This window comes from Cygnus atratus, chromosome 10 (genome assembly GCF_013377495.2).
Source record: "Cygnus atratus isolate AKBS03 ecotype Queensland, Australia chromosome 10, CAtr_DNAZoo_HiC_assembly, whole genome shotgun sequence".
NCBI classification, from domain to species: Eukaryota; Metazoa; Chordata; class Aves; order Anseriformes; family Anatidae; genus Cygnus; species Cygnus atratus.
Genome location: NC_066371.1, coordinates 6,087,929 through 6,105,649, shown reverse-complemented (window position 1 = coordinate 6,105,649; position 17,721 = coordinate 6,087,929). Strand labels below are relative to the sequence as shown.

General features: G+C 35.3%; 1 protein-coding gene across 1 annotated transcript in view; it reads right to left on the bottom strand.

Annotated features, from left to right (window-relative positions):
• Positions 1–17,721, bottom strand: part of SUCLG2 (succinate-CoA ligase GDP-forming subunit beta) — a 115,292-nt gene that overhangs the window by 46,506 nt on the left and 51,065 nt on the right. Inside the window, exons 3-9 of the mRNA XM_035546572.2 lie at positions 17,425–17,524; positions 17,208–17,298; positions 11,220–11,372; positions 10,138–10,227; positions 7,156–7,252; positions 3,336–3,497; positions 1,879–2,021 (exon numbers count right to left, since the gene is read on the bottom strand). Coding sequence (XP_035402465.1) covers positions 1,879–2,021; positions 3,336–3,497; positions 7,156–7,252; positions 10,138–10,227; positions 11,220–11,372; positions 17,208–17,298; positions 17,425–17,524 — 836 coding nt within the window. The remainder of the gene's footprint in view (positions 1–1,878; positions 2,022–3,335; positions 3,498–7,155; positions 7,253–10,137; positions 10,228–11,219; positions 11,373–17,207; positions 17,299–17,424; positions 17,525–17,721) is intronic.

The following is a 17,721-nucleotide window of genomic DNA, read 5'->3' as shown; positions in this document are numbered from 1 at the left end:
AATATAGAATAGAAGGAGGATGCATTCACAAGTCAAATGTTGGATATGTAGATATCATATAGCTGAGAGCTACTGAAACGTCCTTTTTTCTTTTTAAGATTGTTTAAACTCAATTTTAATCACCAAAATTAATACCTGCTGTTTGTGCTGTAGCAGACAGAAAACTTATTTAGCATAGTGATAATCATCAGCTAAGTTGTGTATCTAAGACTTTACCACACCTGCTTCTCCACCACTAATACAAGTTTCAGAACTAAATTACACCTCAGCCAAACCTTGATCATCATACCAAGCACGCAGTGCAGAACTCACACAAATGAATGCAAGTATAAGTGTCTACTAGCATTAGACAATGATGGAAACTATCATATATTCCAGAATGTATCTCAAGTCCCATCCTGCCTCCTCCCTTCTGCCCTAGGCAAGATATCTTGCTTCTTGACTTCTTCAGGTCTATGTTCTTTTAGACACGTTAGTAATTTGAAGTCTATAAGATCACTAAGTAGAATAAGACAAGAAATTCTCTTCCTGAGGGTCTTGGGAACAGCATAAACCTAGACTTCTACAAACAAAAGGTCAGCACTACTCAGGTCTATGGAAGTGTAAAAAGATCCACGAAAAATGTTTGAAATCTTGTAAATGACTCTCTAGTAGATGACTCTCTACTAGTAAAGTTGAGGCATCAAAGTACTACATACCTTAAAAACATACAAGAAGAGTTGCAACTGCTAAGGGTTTTCAATACAAAGTCTATACGAGCTTATTTTGTATTGTAGATTTTATTCTGGATTCTTCTTTGAAATGTTGCTTCCTTGAAATGTTGTTACAAACAATATCCCCCTCTATTTGGAAAATTCTATTTTGTCACTTATCGCTGCCCAGGATATATAATTACAGTGATGCAATTTTCATACAAAGGTGGTACTTAGATGGGTTTATATTATACACACATTAAAAGTAAGGAAAGGGGATGGAAGCACAAGAAGAAAAAAAAAAAGAGGGAGATCCACAAAAAAGTAAAATGTTGAAACTGGGACTTCACTAGAGATGCTTAGGTGCAGGAGATGGATAAGATGACCAAAGCCCTTTGACAGATTTTCATTAGTAAAAGAAAAATCTATGGCAACTTCGGTCCCAGCTACACAAAAGCGTAACTCCACGTTGGCAAGGCTGGTCAGCTGGCACCACTCCAGTGCCTACACCTGATCAATATTCTCTCAGTAGCGATTCTGCTTCTGTCTGCAAGCAGGGACCAACGACCTCAGCACACTGACATGCATCTCTAGAAACAACTACTGCTCATCACACACAGGCTCAAGTCTTGTCCTGTTCAAGAAAAGAGAAACTGCACCTCCATCTGCAGAAGAAAGAGTGCCCCAGGATAGGATAGCAGCCTGTGAATGTTAATTAAACACTGAATATCCTGTAGCGTAGAATCAGATATTGTAGAAACCTCAAGGAATTAATGTTTTGCTTAACTTGAATTTTCCTTCTCACTTACTGTGGCACTACACTGTTAGGAATTACATTTTAAGCATCTAAGTATCCTCACAAATTCCCCTTAAGGAGTCAGATGCTCAAAGGTCAGCACTGCAATGCCCAACAATACCAGAACTGCATTTCTTTGTTGAACTGCCTTGAAAAAGTGCCTGCTCAAGGCTGACTAGCAAACCCATGTGTGGATTAGGAACTGAAAAGTCAATCCATTGGCTCAGTGAAATCATTTTCTTTTCCAACCGTTCCTTTAATAACTCATCCTCTATCTTTACACTGTTAGCTGTATTTTCAGCATACCACATACATAGATCTATAACACAACTGTATTGCACAGGGAAGCTTCCTGTCCTAAACCAATTTATTTTATTATTATTATTTTACCTTTGGATCAGCAGTCAGCAGTTTGAATGCTTGATACACCTGTGCTTCTTTCACACCTCCACCGAGATCCAGGAAGTTGGCTGGCTTTCCACCGTTCAAGGATATTATATCACAAGTTGCCATTGCAAGACCAGCTCCATTCACTGTAATTGGAAATATCTGATTTGTGAAAAGGATTAACAACCTATCAGAGCAACCACATTAATAAGGCCCAAAATGTTACGCAAATATTTCTCAGTGGTTCAATGCCTATTCAAGGATATCCTTAGCAATACATAGTTTAAAATCAGTTGCATGCACACCAAACATTTAAGATTCTTTATGGTTGTATCAGTTTTAGGACTTTTAAATGCACCTTCCACTAGGCATGTATGAGCACTGCAATGGAAGCTGGGGAAATACAAAAACTTCTGGAATGAAGTGAGAAAATTCTGGAAACAGTGATCCCATTATGAGATCCCCTCTGTCTACTGTGATAACAATAGATCATGCTTTGCATTACTGTAAAACAGACAACTAAATTCTGGGGACAAGTATCAGACACTCCTAAAACTGCCTTCTGTTTTGTGTTTGCACCAGTCTAAAAGCGCTCCCATGGCACAAACATCTTCTAAGCTATCAAAAGTAGATAAGAATTATTTGTCCCCCATATATTTTCCCTGATGGGCAAAGTAAGGCTTCTATGTCATCTATAATTCAAAGATATGTAATACTGAACACTAATAGTAGTAATAACAACAATAAAAATTACTGTAATTATGCCTTTTTTTTTTTTTTACGTTCATGTGAAAATCTCACTGCTACTCACTGAAGCAACTGTAATGCATTATCAGTATCTTCTAGATTCATGTTTGGAGCACACATTTAAGCAACATGAACTCTGGACATTTTCTAAAGCAAGTCATGTTTTTGTTGTCTCTTCTAAACCCAAGATTAATTTCTATCTTACAGAAACTTCAGAAAAATAAAATAATAAATGTTATTTTCCTTTTAATAACCAAGCAGCTTTTTCAGAAACTTCTCTTAAAGGGAAATGAAGTTTGAAATTTATTTGTAAGAGGGAATATCTTGTTTTTAAACACAAGCTTTCAAAGTGCCTTCTAAGTAACATAAACACATTTCTAAAAACTAATCAAATTTTAATGTCTTTTTGTGTTTTATTTACTGGAAAGATCAATTGAATCAGCTTAAAAGTTCAAAACACAGAAACCCCAAAGGCTCCCCATTCAGTCTGTCTTCTCTTTGACAACCCATATGCCCTGTCTGCGTGCTGCAGCCTTAACCACATCTTCAACACAATTTGTTTCAGTCCTGTAAGAACTTGTGGAAGGGCAGACGGCCTCAGCAAAATAAACTGGCATCACAGGTGGATTGAATGTCAGAGTTTCAACAAAGTCTATACATTGAACAAGTATGAATTTGTCTTCAAATGTTTTTTTGGATGTATTTGTTCTTACCAAAGCAAGCAATATTTCCATCCAGTCCTATATATTTCAAGTCATATTTGGCAGCTTCATTCTCTATAGGCTCATTTTCAGACTTGTCATCCATGGCAAATATTTCTTTTTGCCTAAATTCTGCATTGTCATCAAAGTTTATCTTGGCATCAAAGCAAACCACTAAAGAAAAAAAATATAAAACATATAGGCATTTAGAAATTACAGTTAGACAGAGCTTCTGAAATATTACTGTTATTGCTGACTACTACAGGATGGAGGGGGAAAGAGGTCCTTAGGGTTTGATGATGAAGCTCCTGCACTGATCCCAGCACAAAAAGGGCAAGCTTTTCTTAAATCCTATACTAAGAAAAGGTAGAGCAAGTGCCTCCACACTACATAGCCATATGCCTTTGTCACGGGACGGTCTTCTATGTTTGCTTTAAACAAAGTGCCCCTAAGTTATGAACATTGGTTTTATGATTTGGAGAGGTGGTCTGCAGGAATTTCGTAAGACAGTCTACTCTCAGTATTTTGGGAAGTCAGCAGATATAAAAGATAACAGACTAGCAATCCAAAGCAATGTTTGGTAACACGCACTCATATTTATAGGTGAGTAGTATAAAGTTTTTCTCCTTAGCCATATTTTTAATTTTTAATAGTATGAGCTATTCACACATTATTTCCCAAAGACCTAGATTAAAACAACTTTAAAACAATATACATAAAAAAATTATCAAAACATTATTTTTATGTCAACATCCATTATGGTTGCAAAAATAAGTTTAAAAATAGGTACACCTGGCTATATTAAATAACAAATACCAAAGACTAGCTAGTAGGCATAATAATCATATAAAACCAAACAGTAATAGAAATGCATGTAGAGTAAACTGGTTATTTGCCTATTTACTAACTCATTATTTTTATGGGCTTGCATAAACAAACATCTCATTATATTAAAATGTTTTAAGTAAATACAAGACTATATACTTATCATTTTACTATTGAAGTAATTTGGGTTGCACTAGATTCAGATAATTACTAACTGCAGTCTAATTGATTTCTCAAAGCAAACCAGTCAGATCTAAATGCCTTTCAATGCTGCATTCAGAATCTAGTACAGCTTTCCTTTCTGTTGTACTTTGATTCGTATTGCTTTGAAATACATACATGGTATGTGTGCACCTACTCATGGGCACTGTACATACCTCTGCAATTAGAAGCCAATAACAAAAAAAGAAAATTTGATACAGATACCCATCAATTAAAATAACTGAACACACAATCTTTTTTCAGTGGAAAGATACAACTGCTTAACTTTGGAGAAAATATCTAAGCATGCAAAAGACAGATAGAGTCTCAACTGTTGTTGTTTGTTTTGCTTTCCTTTCTTTTTAAATACCTTTGACTTGTAGCCAATACCAGATTAAATTAAAACAGGATCAAATTTAGTTTCACGACTTCAGTTTTAGAAAACTATTCATGAGTTTTCACATATAATAAATCTCTATTGAAAGAGTCTAGATCTTGCCTTGCAACTCACTGTGTGGAAAACTGCCAAAAGGAGAAATACCTTGCATCCAGTTTTTGTTAACAACAAACCAAGACCTGTACCACTTTTCCTCTTAAAGCTTTCAGTTCCTTAAAATGCTAAAACAACTCAAAACTAGGGAAAAAATGCATTTTCAGAACCCTAAGTTTACCTTAGACATGAACATCCTCAATGACACAGTAATAGAATCTCATTTTTATGGAACATTCATCTTTAACAAAGACCATGCTGTACAAAGTAGCAGAAAAAACACCTAGTAATACTTATCAAACCATTTTCACTATCAAAAGCACATTGTTACATGCATGATAGATTTTACAAATGAATTTTTCTTCTGAACAAATATCAAAGAAAGCTCTAACACATATTCATGGAGTATTTCTGCTGGTTTTGTTAGCAGTGTAGGATTTATGTCATCTGCCAATTCAACAGCTTACATTGAGAACAAACAAACCAAAAAAAAACAACAAAGAAACTGGCAGTTACAGGCTTTTGACCCAAGAGTGTTAACAAAAGGAATTTGAGACAGAATTAAACAAAAGAAAATACATAAGACAATGCATTTTCTAATGGAAATTCGCACAAGTGAAAAACAGAAAGCACAGCAAGAAATAAATCCATCTTAACCATTACTTTGACAGGAATAATGGTCTTTGTATAGACTTATTTTATCATTAGAAATAACTGCATTAAGCTACTGAAATGTTCTTCCATTTGTTTTATCTTTATTCTTCTTTAAGACACTTCAAATGGAGAAACTGCTAGGAAAAAAAAAAAAAAGAGCACAGGATGCTATCTGTGTATGTCTGCCAGTAAGATGGCTTTCACAGCTTGAAACCTTCTCTGTTTCTGCTCCTCAGCTTCCTGGATGCAAAACACATAGGAAGAATCCTTATAGAAAAGGATGAAAGGAGCATAAAAACTCCCACCACCATCCTTCAAATTATGCCCTGCTTACTATCAATAGCCATTCAATAAAAGCTAATTTGGCAACTTAACCAAATCAGTTCACTTTTTCCACAGTGCTGTCTCAAGCAAGGGTTCAAATTTACTGTCACTGTGGTCCTGTACATCATCTTTTAGGACCAAAAGTTTTGTTTCCTCTCATTGCTAACCATTCCTTCCTTCACTTGCCCTACTAGCCTATTTATTTCCCTTCTGTGTTGGCCAGACATGTCCTCAATGATTTGTTTTGAAGTGATAAACATCACCTGCAGGAATATTCCAGCTATTTTGTTGAACCTATTTTAAAGGTCTTATTCATCCTCAAATGGTAAAAATAAGTATCATGTGTTGCACTTGAAAATTCAGACTATTAATTTTACAAGGCACTATGTCATTGTTGTGCTTTAACTTTACTGTACAACACAATATGGAAATGTCCTTCTCATCTCATTCCCAACTGGTTCTAACGAGGCTAATGGATCTACATAGATAGCAGGGAAAAATAACAACTTATTGGGCTCTGAAGGCAAACTTTTCCATTTCTATTTAAAATGCAGCCTCTATTACAGAACTGTACTGGTCAACAGCAGGGCTTTTTGTTTGTCTCCCAGTACATGTTTCACAAATTGGATATGAACCAATGAAGTTAGAATTAGCTGGTGAGAATTTGACTCACATTTATTAAGTTGAGTGAGGTTTACAATGCAGAAACTATTGATTCAATGTGCACGTTAATATGGTGCCTCAAATGAGCAGAGAGGGCTGCTTAGTTTCTGGAAAACTAACTAGCAGAACAATGTAAATGCTAAATAAAATTCCTTTTATTTACCCTATACTTTCTTGGACCTGTATTCATGGTAGAAACAGATCAATTAACCTTTTTCTTCCCAAAGGATGTAGCCAAGTGTCAGGTCCAGCTGGAATTTCTCCTGTGCTCTGGTATGTTGTAGAGTCATAGGTAAGTTTAAATCATGAGCGCATATGTTTACAAATCTAAAATAACATGTTTCTTTCTCCACAATTTCCATAATTCTAGCAGCATTAACAATAAAATAAAATAAAAATAATAAGAAAAAACAACTTCATACAAATAGAGCAGAGAATGTTGCTGTTTCTCACCACGCATGACATGTAGAAGCTGATACTTTCAGTATTTGGATGAAATAACAAAAGGTATTGAAATGTAAAATCTGCCATGGGAATATTTATGAATATTGCTTAAATTACATTACAAAATGAAATTAATGCAAAGCTGCTGCTACAGCCTTTCATACAATTTAATTTATAGCTTGCATAAATAAAGGAAACAAATGAATGCATTATAACTCTTTAATTTCTTACCTTGCCCTTCTGGAGTTTCACCAAAGGGATTCACTTCAACCTGAGTGGCATCAATTTTCAAGAAAAGATTATACAGCTTCTTAATTTGATCTGCTGCCTAAATTTGATCAAGTGATTTACAGTTACCACACAGAAAAATAAAAGTTAATGTTTTCAAGGCAAAGGTAAACCATTATTGATTATTGTTAATGTATTAAATTGCACTAGCTCTACATAATTACAGCTTTTATTTCTGTTTTCTTAATCATATTTATATACTATCTACAATAGCTATAATGTGGCAATATGATACTGCATAACATTTAGTAAGCACTCATTTAAAGACTACATGAACTGGAGATTTTCTACAAAATAAACAGCACAATTAGTACAGACAACTTTAATTTTAAAAGTGCCTAACAGTTCATAATGACACGTTCTCCAATACGCTGAGATCTAAGTTGCATACACGTTAATCAGTCTAAATCCAGAAACCATAAAGCACTATGTGCACACAAGTGACTATAGAAAAAATATATATGTTTCTCCTTCCTACATCACTCAAATGTTTTCTTGAAGAAATTATGTCAGAAGCCTGCTCGTTTATTCCCTAAAGCATACTCTTGCTTGTTCCTTATTGCTCCTCGCCATCTCTCTCCCAGTGATGGTTTGGGGCCAAAATATTGTGACGGACTATAAACGTCCAAATCATTTGTTCATATGACATTCTTCCATTAAAAGAACAGTTTAGCCTTCAACAACAGCAACATGAACTTGCATAAAAAAATTCTCTTTGGTTCATTACACAGTGACAAGCTATTAGCTGAAATGAGTTTGCAGATGAAGAAGTATCCTAATAAAGAACCCTTCAAATTTGTTCTTTCATTACTGATCATTTAACCGAAGCATACAAACCAAAAGTATTTGGGACTTTTCGTATTAGCAAAGTGAATGAGAATAAAAATCAGAAGTCAATTTTCTCCCACAATTTCATGCCTAAGAGAAAACATTACGATTGAAAAGACTCAACCCCAATGCAGCACTACATCAGGAAGGACATGAGTGGCAGGTTGAGGAATGTCCCTACTCCCTTCGACTCAGCGATGACAAGGCTGCACCTGGAGTGCTACGTCCAATTTTGGGTCCCATGCTCCCAGACAAAGAGATGTGGAGAAAGCGGACAGGGCTACGTAGAGGGCTCCCCAAATGGCTCTGGGCCTACAACCCATGACCCGCAATGGGAGGCTGAGAGAGCTGGGCTTGTGTACTCTGGTGAAGAGGATGCTGAGGGTCAACGCAACAGCAGCCTATAACTATGGTGAAGAGCAGCTACAAAAATGACGAACTGAACACTTCTCACTGGAGGCAGACAATACAAAAAAGACACAACAGTCACAAGCTGTGGGTTGGGGAGGTTCAAACTGAACATTAGAAAAAAAAAATTTTCACTAGGCAGGTTCTGCAACACTGGAGAAGATTGACCAGTGTGGTCAGGGAACATCTGTCTTGGAGGCTTTCAGGGCTTGGCTAGACAAAGTCACAGCTGATGAGATCTTACGTTTGCAATGGCCCCAATTTGAGCTGGAGACTGCACCAGCTGACCTCCAGCCGTCCCTTCTGACCAACACGCCTAAGACTCTTTAAACAGTTATACTTTGGAAGGAGCATACAAATTGCTTGTGAAGTCTTCCCTACTGAAAAGTTATTATCAGCTCAAGCATTCTCAGTGGTTTTGACTCTAAAAATTTATCGGAGTTATAAACCTGTACCCACCAAGGCAGCAGTTTCCTTGGCACAGACAGTCCAGTTGACAAACTATCCTAATACCACATTGGTAAGGCTATCACAATTACGCTAGGGACAAAGTCCCACCATGCATCCTACAGAGAATCTGGGCAACCTGAAAAACTGTTGCTGCCCCAGCATGCTGTTGTAATTTCAGCAGATCACCAAAATCACTTAAGTTTTATTATGGGCTGCTCTATCTTTCAGCACCTCTCTGAATCAGGCAGCTTAATGTCACCATTTCCCTTTCTCAAGCCTCTTCAAGGCAAAGCATAAAATCCCAGCCTTGGACTACTGAATACATAAGCAAATACTAGGATTCATCTGAATAAAAACTACATCCCTATGATTCAGTGAATTCCTTTGAGGAGCTGATAGCATAAGGAAAGAAATGCATGCACTGCAGTATTATTTAAATGTATTGTTGAAAAGTCCATGTATAGTTGTTAATAATTAAGTACCAGAACTCTTCAAGGGTTGAAAGGTTCTACAAAATCATTTCTCCTCATTAAATATACAGCTAACTCTTCAAATGTGTGTTAATCAACTTAATGATTATGCATTTGTTAATTGCGCAGTTGGGATAGAAAATAATTAAAACTGCTGAATTAAAAATAAAGGAATTCTACAAAAATGACAGTTTGATACTATGGAAAAAAAAAACAGGCAGAAGTAGCTAAATATTGTATCTGTTTTCCAGTTATTCGAGTTAAATTAAAAAACCTTTTTTTCTCTGCAGAAATATTCATAAAGGCGAAACACCTTGCATACTTATGTCCCATGTGGAATTCCAATATATATAAAAAGATACTGAAAAGATAAGCTGGTAGCCTTTTGGTTTTATTTTAAGTTGAAGTAATAAAAAAGGTTTCAGTTACACAAAAAGATACACTTCCCCATGTTAAGGGCCAGATCTTCCAAAAAAAGATGTAGCCGTATAATTCACTGTGTTCTACTGGAATTCTAATGAAATAAAACACTCCTACGTGGTATCATCAATTGCTTCAAAGCCAAAGGACAAGGATTGTTTAGAACAATACGGTCCTTAATCAAATTGGTAAATCCCGCTGACAATTATATGGGGCAAGTTAGTATTTAAAATGTCAAAATGGTCTTGGTCTAATAAAAATTTAGCCTCTCATGTATGTTTGGGAAGCATTATCATACAGCTGAGCTAAAATGCCTTCAGTAAAAACTGAGGGAGTAGAGTCAAGTCACCTGCTGTTGTAAAGGTCCTTTGAAACCCAAGTTTTTTGCCATCTGCAATGCCTGACGATCTTGAATGCCTTCGAAAATATCTATTTCCTCCTGTAACAATAACATGAATATTTAGTTATATTTATGCAATCTGAATGGAGATTTTTAACTGCAAAAGGAAAACACTTAGTATATATTTGCAAATTAGTAATTAAAATATGGCTGTTTGCCAAAGTTTCTCTGAGACTGAGGCTATAGCAGCTGCCTATAGGGTATGTTATAATTACCACACTATCTATGAAACAGTCCTTCCAAAAAATACATAATTCTTCAGGGTGGCATGCTGACAAGACAATGTGACACCAGTTTTCACTTTTAATTACTGTACAGATGGCGTTGACGAATATTTAGTCTGTTAATTTTTATGACATCTTCTGGAATATTTTCAAAGCAATGGTGTCACTGCCCAATAACACTGTGAAGTTTATATAATTTTAAAATGCACATTAAATATTTTTATATTTTTTGAATAATTACACTTGTTTGTATCAATTATTTTCCCAGATGAATAGCTTGAGTACTCATTACCATGCCACAGTAATATAAAAAAAAAAAAAAAAAACTTAAATGTAGTCATTATTAAGAAAGCAATTATAACAGCTGTATTTCAGATGCAAAAGTTATCCAGGTACTAAGAAATAATTAACAACTAAGTCAATTAGAAAAAAAACACAGAAACAATAATCATATTGGCAGTGACCCACTTGTCAAAGAACTGTGTACCTTCCTCAAAGTGACACACCAGATCACTCATAAATACATTTCATATGTTAAATTCAACATAAAATATTAACAGCCGTATTTAAGCTCTTTCTAACCAAGCTGCAGACACGCATACTGACAAAATCAGGTGTTATACACACTTTATCGTTTACTAGATGACAGGTCTAGACTCTTATTTAGATTAATACAGTTTCTATGGTTCTTGCTATCTTCTTTCTGCACACAGAATTAGGGTAAATGGAAAAAGAAGGAAAAATTGCATATAATATTTTCGATAACTGATAAGGAAAATGTTGAATCTTAAAATATTATTTCAATACCTTAAAGATAAGTTCTGGGCTAGTAACTGCAACTTCTTCTATGTCAACACCACCCTGTGGACTGCCAACCATAACAGGTCCATTGCAGGCTCTGTCCATCAAAATTGCAAAGTATGTTTCCCTTGAAATATTCAGTGCTTCTGCAACCATCACCTAAAAATCAATACAGGGGAGAAGAAAACAGCAACATTTCTGACTGATCCATCTAGCTGGTTACACCTAATCTGAACATGCTTTAATTCCTTGATGTGTCAATGCGCTAAAATCTTTTGCAAAGTAATAGCAAGTACAAATTAACAGAACCAGTAAGAGACAGTATTTCCATCTGCTGTGATCAAGCACAGAACATTGTGGCTCACATTTTCTTCTAAGCCTTAAAAAGCAGCAGTTTGATACTTGCTCTCCTGAAAAGAAACATTTGTTCCATTGCTTTTACAAGACAATATAACCCAGTCATTTTTTTTCAATAAATCTCCTCTCCCTAAAAGAGAGGCTCCCCTGATGCTGCTATTCTCATATTCAATAAACACTATAAACCAGGAACCTAGTGCTGATTTTTCCAAGAGGAGAATCAGAGCTGCTGCAAAGACAACCTCCACAATACCTTTTCATTCCCGACAAGCACTTTAACATGTTGCCCCCCCAAAAATTTGAGTCACAAGGGACTGGTCTTGCGAATCACATACATGTAAGGGCATATGTTGGCTTTCTGATGCATCCCATCAACAGTGCCACTCCTTATCAGCAAAGCCTCACGTTTAAACTCTCAACCTCCTTCTCACGGAAGACCACCTCCTACACTTAAAATCTTAGCACTGAATGCCTGCCCTGCCTAAATATTTCTTAAAGAAATGAGGATACAGCTAATTCTGCCATCCAGCTTTGTACTTTAACTTTAGAGACAAGCAGATGTGCACCCTCAGATATTGGCACCTTCTAAAAACACAGGAATTTGTTTTTCCAAAAAGCTACTCATTTTTACGTATCACTATAAACTACAGAACCAGTTTGTACCAATATCTGACAGATACTTCTGCATGTAACAAAAAATTATTCAAGTCCTACATGTTTTGAATCTACAAGTACTCATATTAAGAATGAGGGGGAACGGCCCATGTAAATTCTTCATTACAGTTTTTTCTCTCCTCCCAAAAATATACCGAAAGTCGAAGTCCTTTCCATTTCAGTATTACAATAACTATGCCCTCATCTCTATCTGAACGGTGTTTTTTGCAGCAGTTTAACAATAACTGTAAAAGCAATTTTAGAAACTAGGTAGTTTTACTGTTGGAAAAGGACTCAAAAAATGTAGGTTTTGATGGAAGAATACCAAATTTCCCCAAATGTTCTTCATTTTAAAAAACATCTGCATATGATTGTTACTAATTGTTCCTTACAATCGTAACAGGTGCCATAATCTCAGGTGCAAAGACTGTAGCTTTGCTATGCACTGCTAGCGCTCTGCTCTAGGACGACAGTTTTGCTTTTCAACCTGGAAGCTGAGCAGTCACATCTGCACTTTAATTTGCACTACAGCTTCTCCCTCTTGACAACCAATCTCTTAAGCATAGTTTCATATCTTTCAATGGAAGCAGCGGAAATCAGGAAAAATATTTCCTTAAGATTAATATAATTAAAAAGGATTAAATGGCAATGTCTTTTTAATGTGGTCTGTTTATCAGGTGACAGTTTTGAAAAATGACTGTAGACAAAGATCCACTCTGAACGAAAGATAAGGTGAAATTCATTCTATCAGTCAGCAGTTCAAACTCTGGAGGTGCAAGAGGCATGCACACACCTGCAGTCTTAAAACTCTGCCTACCCAGCGAGATGTGTTCCATCAAGTAAATATTTCTGGGGTTTTCATACTTTAAGGACTATAAACAAGAAAGATGCACTATACTTTCACCCAAGTCGCTTTTTTGACATTCTACTCCTGAGTACATACGAAATAATGTACTTACCTTCTGCCAGGTTGTACATCTCAACAGAACAGAAAAAAAAAGTAAGAGACAAGGAATTAAATGAAATGCATTGCTCCGAATGCAAGGAAAGATGCTATTTCTTTATTGTGTTTTGACTTCGGAAAGATACTCTTTATAGTAATTTTGCTTCTTTCTACTTTTACTTTTCCTCATTCATGGAAGATAGTGTAATATAAAGAAAGAGCTCAAACAAGCAACTGTTCAAAGCAAACTAAGGAAAACTAGGGGAAAGGAGACAACTAAGAAAACAAAAAACTACCATATCTCTTAAAAGCATCTGCCTATTTTAGACTACTATAAAAGGGATGCTAAAAGCCCACTTCAGAAACATAGTTCAGCTACCTGCCACAATTCATCAAATTAAAAGCAAAGATATGGAAAGCATCCTTGAGTTGCTACAATTAGACCTTTTACCTGAGTGAATGGTTTCACCTTCGTATGTATCCTGCATCAATGCATCTGAAAAATGTGAGTTATTTGCTTTAGACTCAGGTCAAACAAAACCACCTGGTCCTACTGGAACTTGTCAGAGTTGTTCATTTTCCAGAGTGCTCAGGATCCAGGCCAGACTTATGATGGGAATCAGCACAATGAGTCTTTAGGACTACGTTTACAAGCACAGCAGGTGGAACATGTATTATTAGATCAGGTATCTTTTCCACTGCTGCTTCAGAGCCAAGTTTCTTCTTACCACTGATAATTAACCATGCCAACATTACCAAATACTTTTGTCTTACCTCACAAAACTACTGCTAGTCTGTCTACTCTGTAATAGGCGAGCTTATTATAGAGTACAAATTTTTGTCAGATGGTCCAACATCTCTCACTTCTCCTAATGGAAGCAGTTACTTTCCTTCACCGTCCTCCCTTTCTGCTGTAGAGCAAAAACAGGGAGACTGGCATTAAATATTATTTGTTAAAGGCTACCCATCATTCACTTGACAAAACTAAAGCAAATCCATAATGAACAGTTAAGAAGGGTGCAATTAAATCTATAAACTCTTAACTTTTCTGATATTTTGTCTGTTTGCTTATGACAAAGAAGTATCCAGTTTAGCACATCTGGTTTATATTTAAACTATCTAGCTTACCACATCAGGCTTATATTTAAAGAGCCCTGGGGAAAAAAAATATTTTTCTTCAAAATTTCACGAGAACTTCAAGATTTCCTTCTTATAAACAAATCATTACCTAAAAAATTAAGTCACATCTAATTTCACAAGGATAACTATAACAGCTCGTTATACTGAATCAAATATTCAAAGTGTTAATCGTTACTGCTTGGAGAGAAAACACAGGTAGCAAATTATCAGGTTGTTATGATAAGAGAAGACTGTTTTCTCAGATAACCAGGCTCCCCAAATTCCAAGCTGCCATAAGAGAATTTTATGTAAACTCACAAAATAGCTTACAAGTTATGAAGTAACTGAGGAGCCTGCTATTTATTTAAGAAACAGTCTAAAAAAGCACAAACACACTTTAAATTCTGCACAAGCTGAGAAAGCAATCTGAAAACTCCATTTTCTGTTCCATAATTACTCTAATTGTATGAAAATTCTTTTCTCTTTCCTTACAAAAACATATAAAAGGTGACTTCCATTCCCTGACTTGACACTAACTCATTGTTTGCCTTGCAGAAAGTGATTTAATAACTATTTTCCTTCTGAAAAAAAAAATAATAAAAATAAAATTTTACTATTTATTTGCTTATTTTTAAACATAAGAATTCCCTCAGACTTTCAAAAACAGCCAAAAGTTCAAAAAATGTAAAAATATGCCTTTTCTTTTCAGGGTGAACTGCAATTTTCTTTAAGTACAAGTAAGCGTGCATTCTTACATATACACACAGAGAGAACAAATGCCTTGAAACTGAACAAAATTGCCTTCTATTCTCAACTTTCCTACTCCTCTAGCAAATATGAAGAGTCTGTCTGGCATTTTCTGTGCACTACTAACTGCCCACTGCATTAAATGACAGCCTAGACACAGCTAAACCCATTTTTATTCACATTTCTGTAGTTTGTCCCTTGATTAAAGTTTCATTGTTTGGCATTGCAGTCTTGATACTGCAAACCTGAATGCCTCAAATCCTTTAACTATCTTCAAGATCCTAGAATGGGCTAAACTTGAGAAAGATAGATGTTTTTAAAAGACACTTTTTTTTTTTCTTCCAGGGAATGGTCTTTTTGATGACACAGATGCATCATTTTAAGCAGGTTTTCTTCAACAATCTAACAAACAATGAGGATACCATTAACCAATCTGTTATATATTTAATTACTTTAAAACAAGATATATGATCTTACCATAAATTGCCAAGACTCGAGATCTTGACAGCAAGATTATTTAAAACTTACTATTACCTTGTTACTTATCTGTGTGATAAACATATCAATTAGCCTATGACTTTCAAGAGTTAACTGTATAATCAGAATGTAACATCTGACAATAGACAATCAGCTTCTCTCAGTAAAGATTTATCATGAATCTATGTTAAAATGCTTACAAAGTATTTTTACAAAGTATTTCCTGCAAAGTTTTCATGCAACTCAATGGAAAAAATACACTATCAAGGCTACTTTCCTGTGCCATCAAAATAAATCTCTGAAGTTCAGCAGCACAAACTTCACCTTACACTTCATATATGCCCTTGCTGCTTACTCTTGACTGTTATTTACACAAGAAAGATGGGGATGAGAAGGAAAGTTAAATCTTCTATAGCTATTCTATACGTGATACGGAAGTCATCTTAATATAAATCCTTTAAATAATCTTACTCAGAAATTCCCAAGAGTGACACCTTTCTTTCATTTCTATCAATTTCAAAGAAAACGTACATGTTTCCTTTTCAGAACTGAACATATAAATGAATAGACTTGCACTCTGACAAAAGAATGAAATTTCCTGTATTGATGCATTTTAAGTAGCTCAACTACAGGAAAAGAATAAAACCAAGGAATTTATAAAGGCAAGCTGCTTTTACAATACACAATTCTCAAAGCAGAGTGCCTTAATATTGGAAATGTATATCCTTTTTTATAACCTTAGTGTTATCACCATCTCCGACAGACATGCCTTAATAGTAATACTGTTCCTTCTTTTTAATATCTAGTATTTCTTTTTAACAACACCTATCAGGAGTGATGGTAATTTGCTGTCCTTGCTCCCCAAGAGAAGAACCACCTGAGCACCTTCCTCCAGCCCTCATTAGATAGCAGCTTTCCAGACAAGTGTTCCCCTTCTATGCTAATACCAAGCTGTTCACCATATATTAAAAAGTGAACTGCAATTCCTTTCTGCTCATGCCAAATTATCTCTTGGCATCAGATACAGTGTGGGACTTGACTATGCACCTGTTTGAGGATCTTTGTGCAGACAAACAAAGCAAAAGATAAAAACATATGTAGTAGGTAGGTAATTGCTAGAATTTCCTTACTTTGAGAACTGTACTAAGCTAGAAGTGAATCTTGAATTGAAAATTAATTACAACACACTAGCTCAACTCAACCATGACCATGCCCACATTTTACCATGCATCCACAACATGTTAAAAACAAAATACTTTCAATCACAACTATTTTATTTTTTATTTTTTAAATTGAGATCATTCTCATGCAAAATCATCTGTCTTTATCTTTAATGATGGTTGCCCAAAGTTAGCGGTGAATGAAGATAATAATACTGCAAGTTATTGTGTATATATTACTTCTCTTAGCAGACAGTCTATATGCATGTACAGCTATGCTATATAGAGTTCTGCTAGCATTTAGTATATATTTGATAAAGGATGAAGCTACGAGAAACTAGGTATGCTGAATTTGATAGACAAAGCATATGCATACAAAGATAAAAAGTGTAATATATTTTTTTCTTTCAACAACCAGATGAAAGAAATCTGACGTTGGAAAAGGAATGGAAAAAAAATCTATGGCATACACCTCAACATGTTAATATACGCTGTAGCTAAACACAGTTCTCAACTTTTAAGAGGCAAATATCTTACCTTTTTCACTGTCACTCCATCCTTTGGAGTTTGCTTTGTTGACAGATTGTACCCAATCATCTGTTTAGCAAGCTGTTCAACAGTCTTCAGGCTACAAACAAAGGAAAAAGGTTAGCTTATTGAAAGATATTAAAAGAAAGTCAAATAGCTATTGTAAACAGCTTAAATATTACAACAAAAGCAATTTATTCACACTTTTTCAATTTTAAAGACTTACTCTTTAGTTAGATGGACTCCTCCTTTCAATCCACTGTTGAAAATACCTTTTCCTCTCCCTCCAGCCAGAATCTGTGCCTTTAGAACAATTTCCTTTGCCTCTGTGAAAGAAACAATGCTATTCTATCATGTGTCATTTATTGAGCTTATTAGCTTAAGTTTAAAAAGTATTTCCTGGTTAGATTATTTAAAAACAATGTGATGTTCAAAACTAGCGAGCAATAAAGCGAAAGTCAATTCACCACTTTTATAAAGCAACCTTGAAAAAAAATACGGAGATTAAAGGATAAATATATAG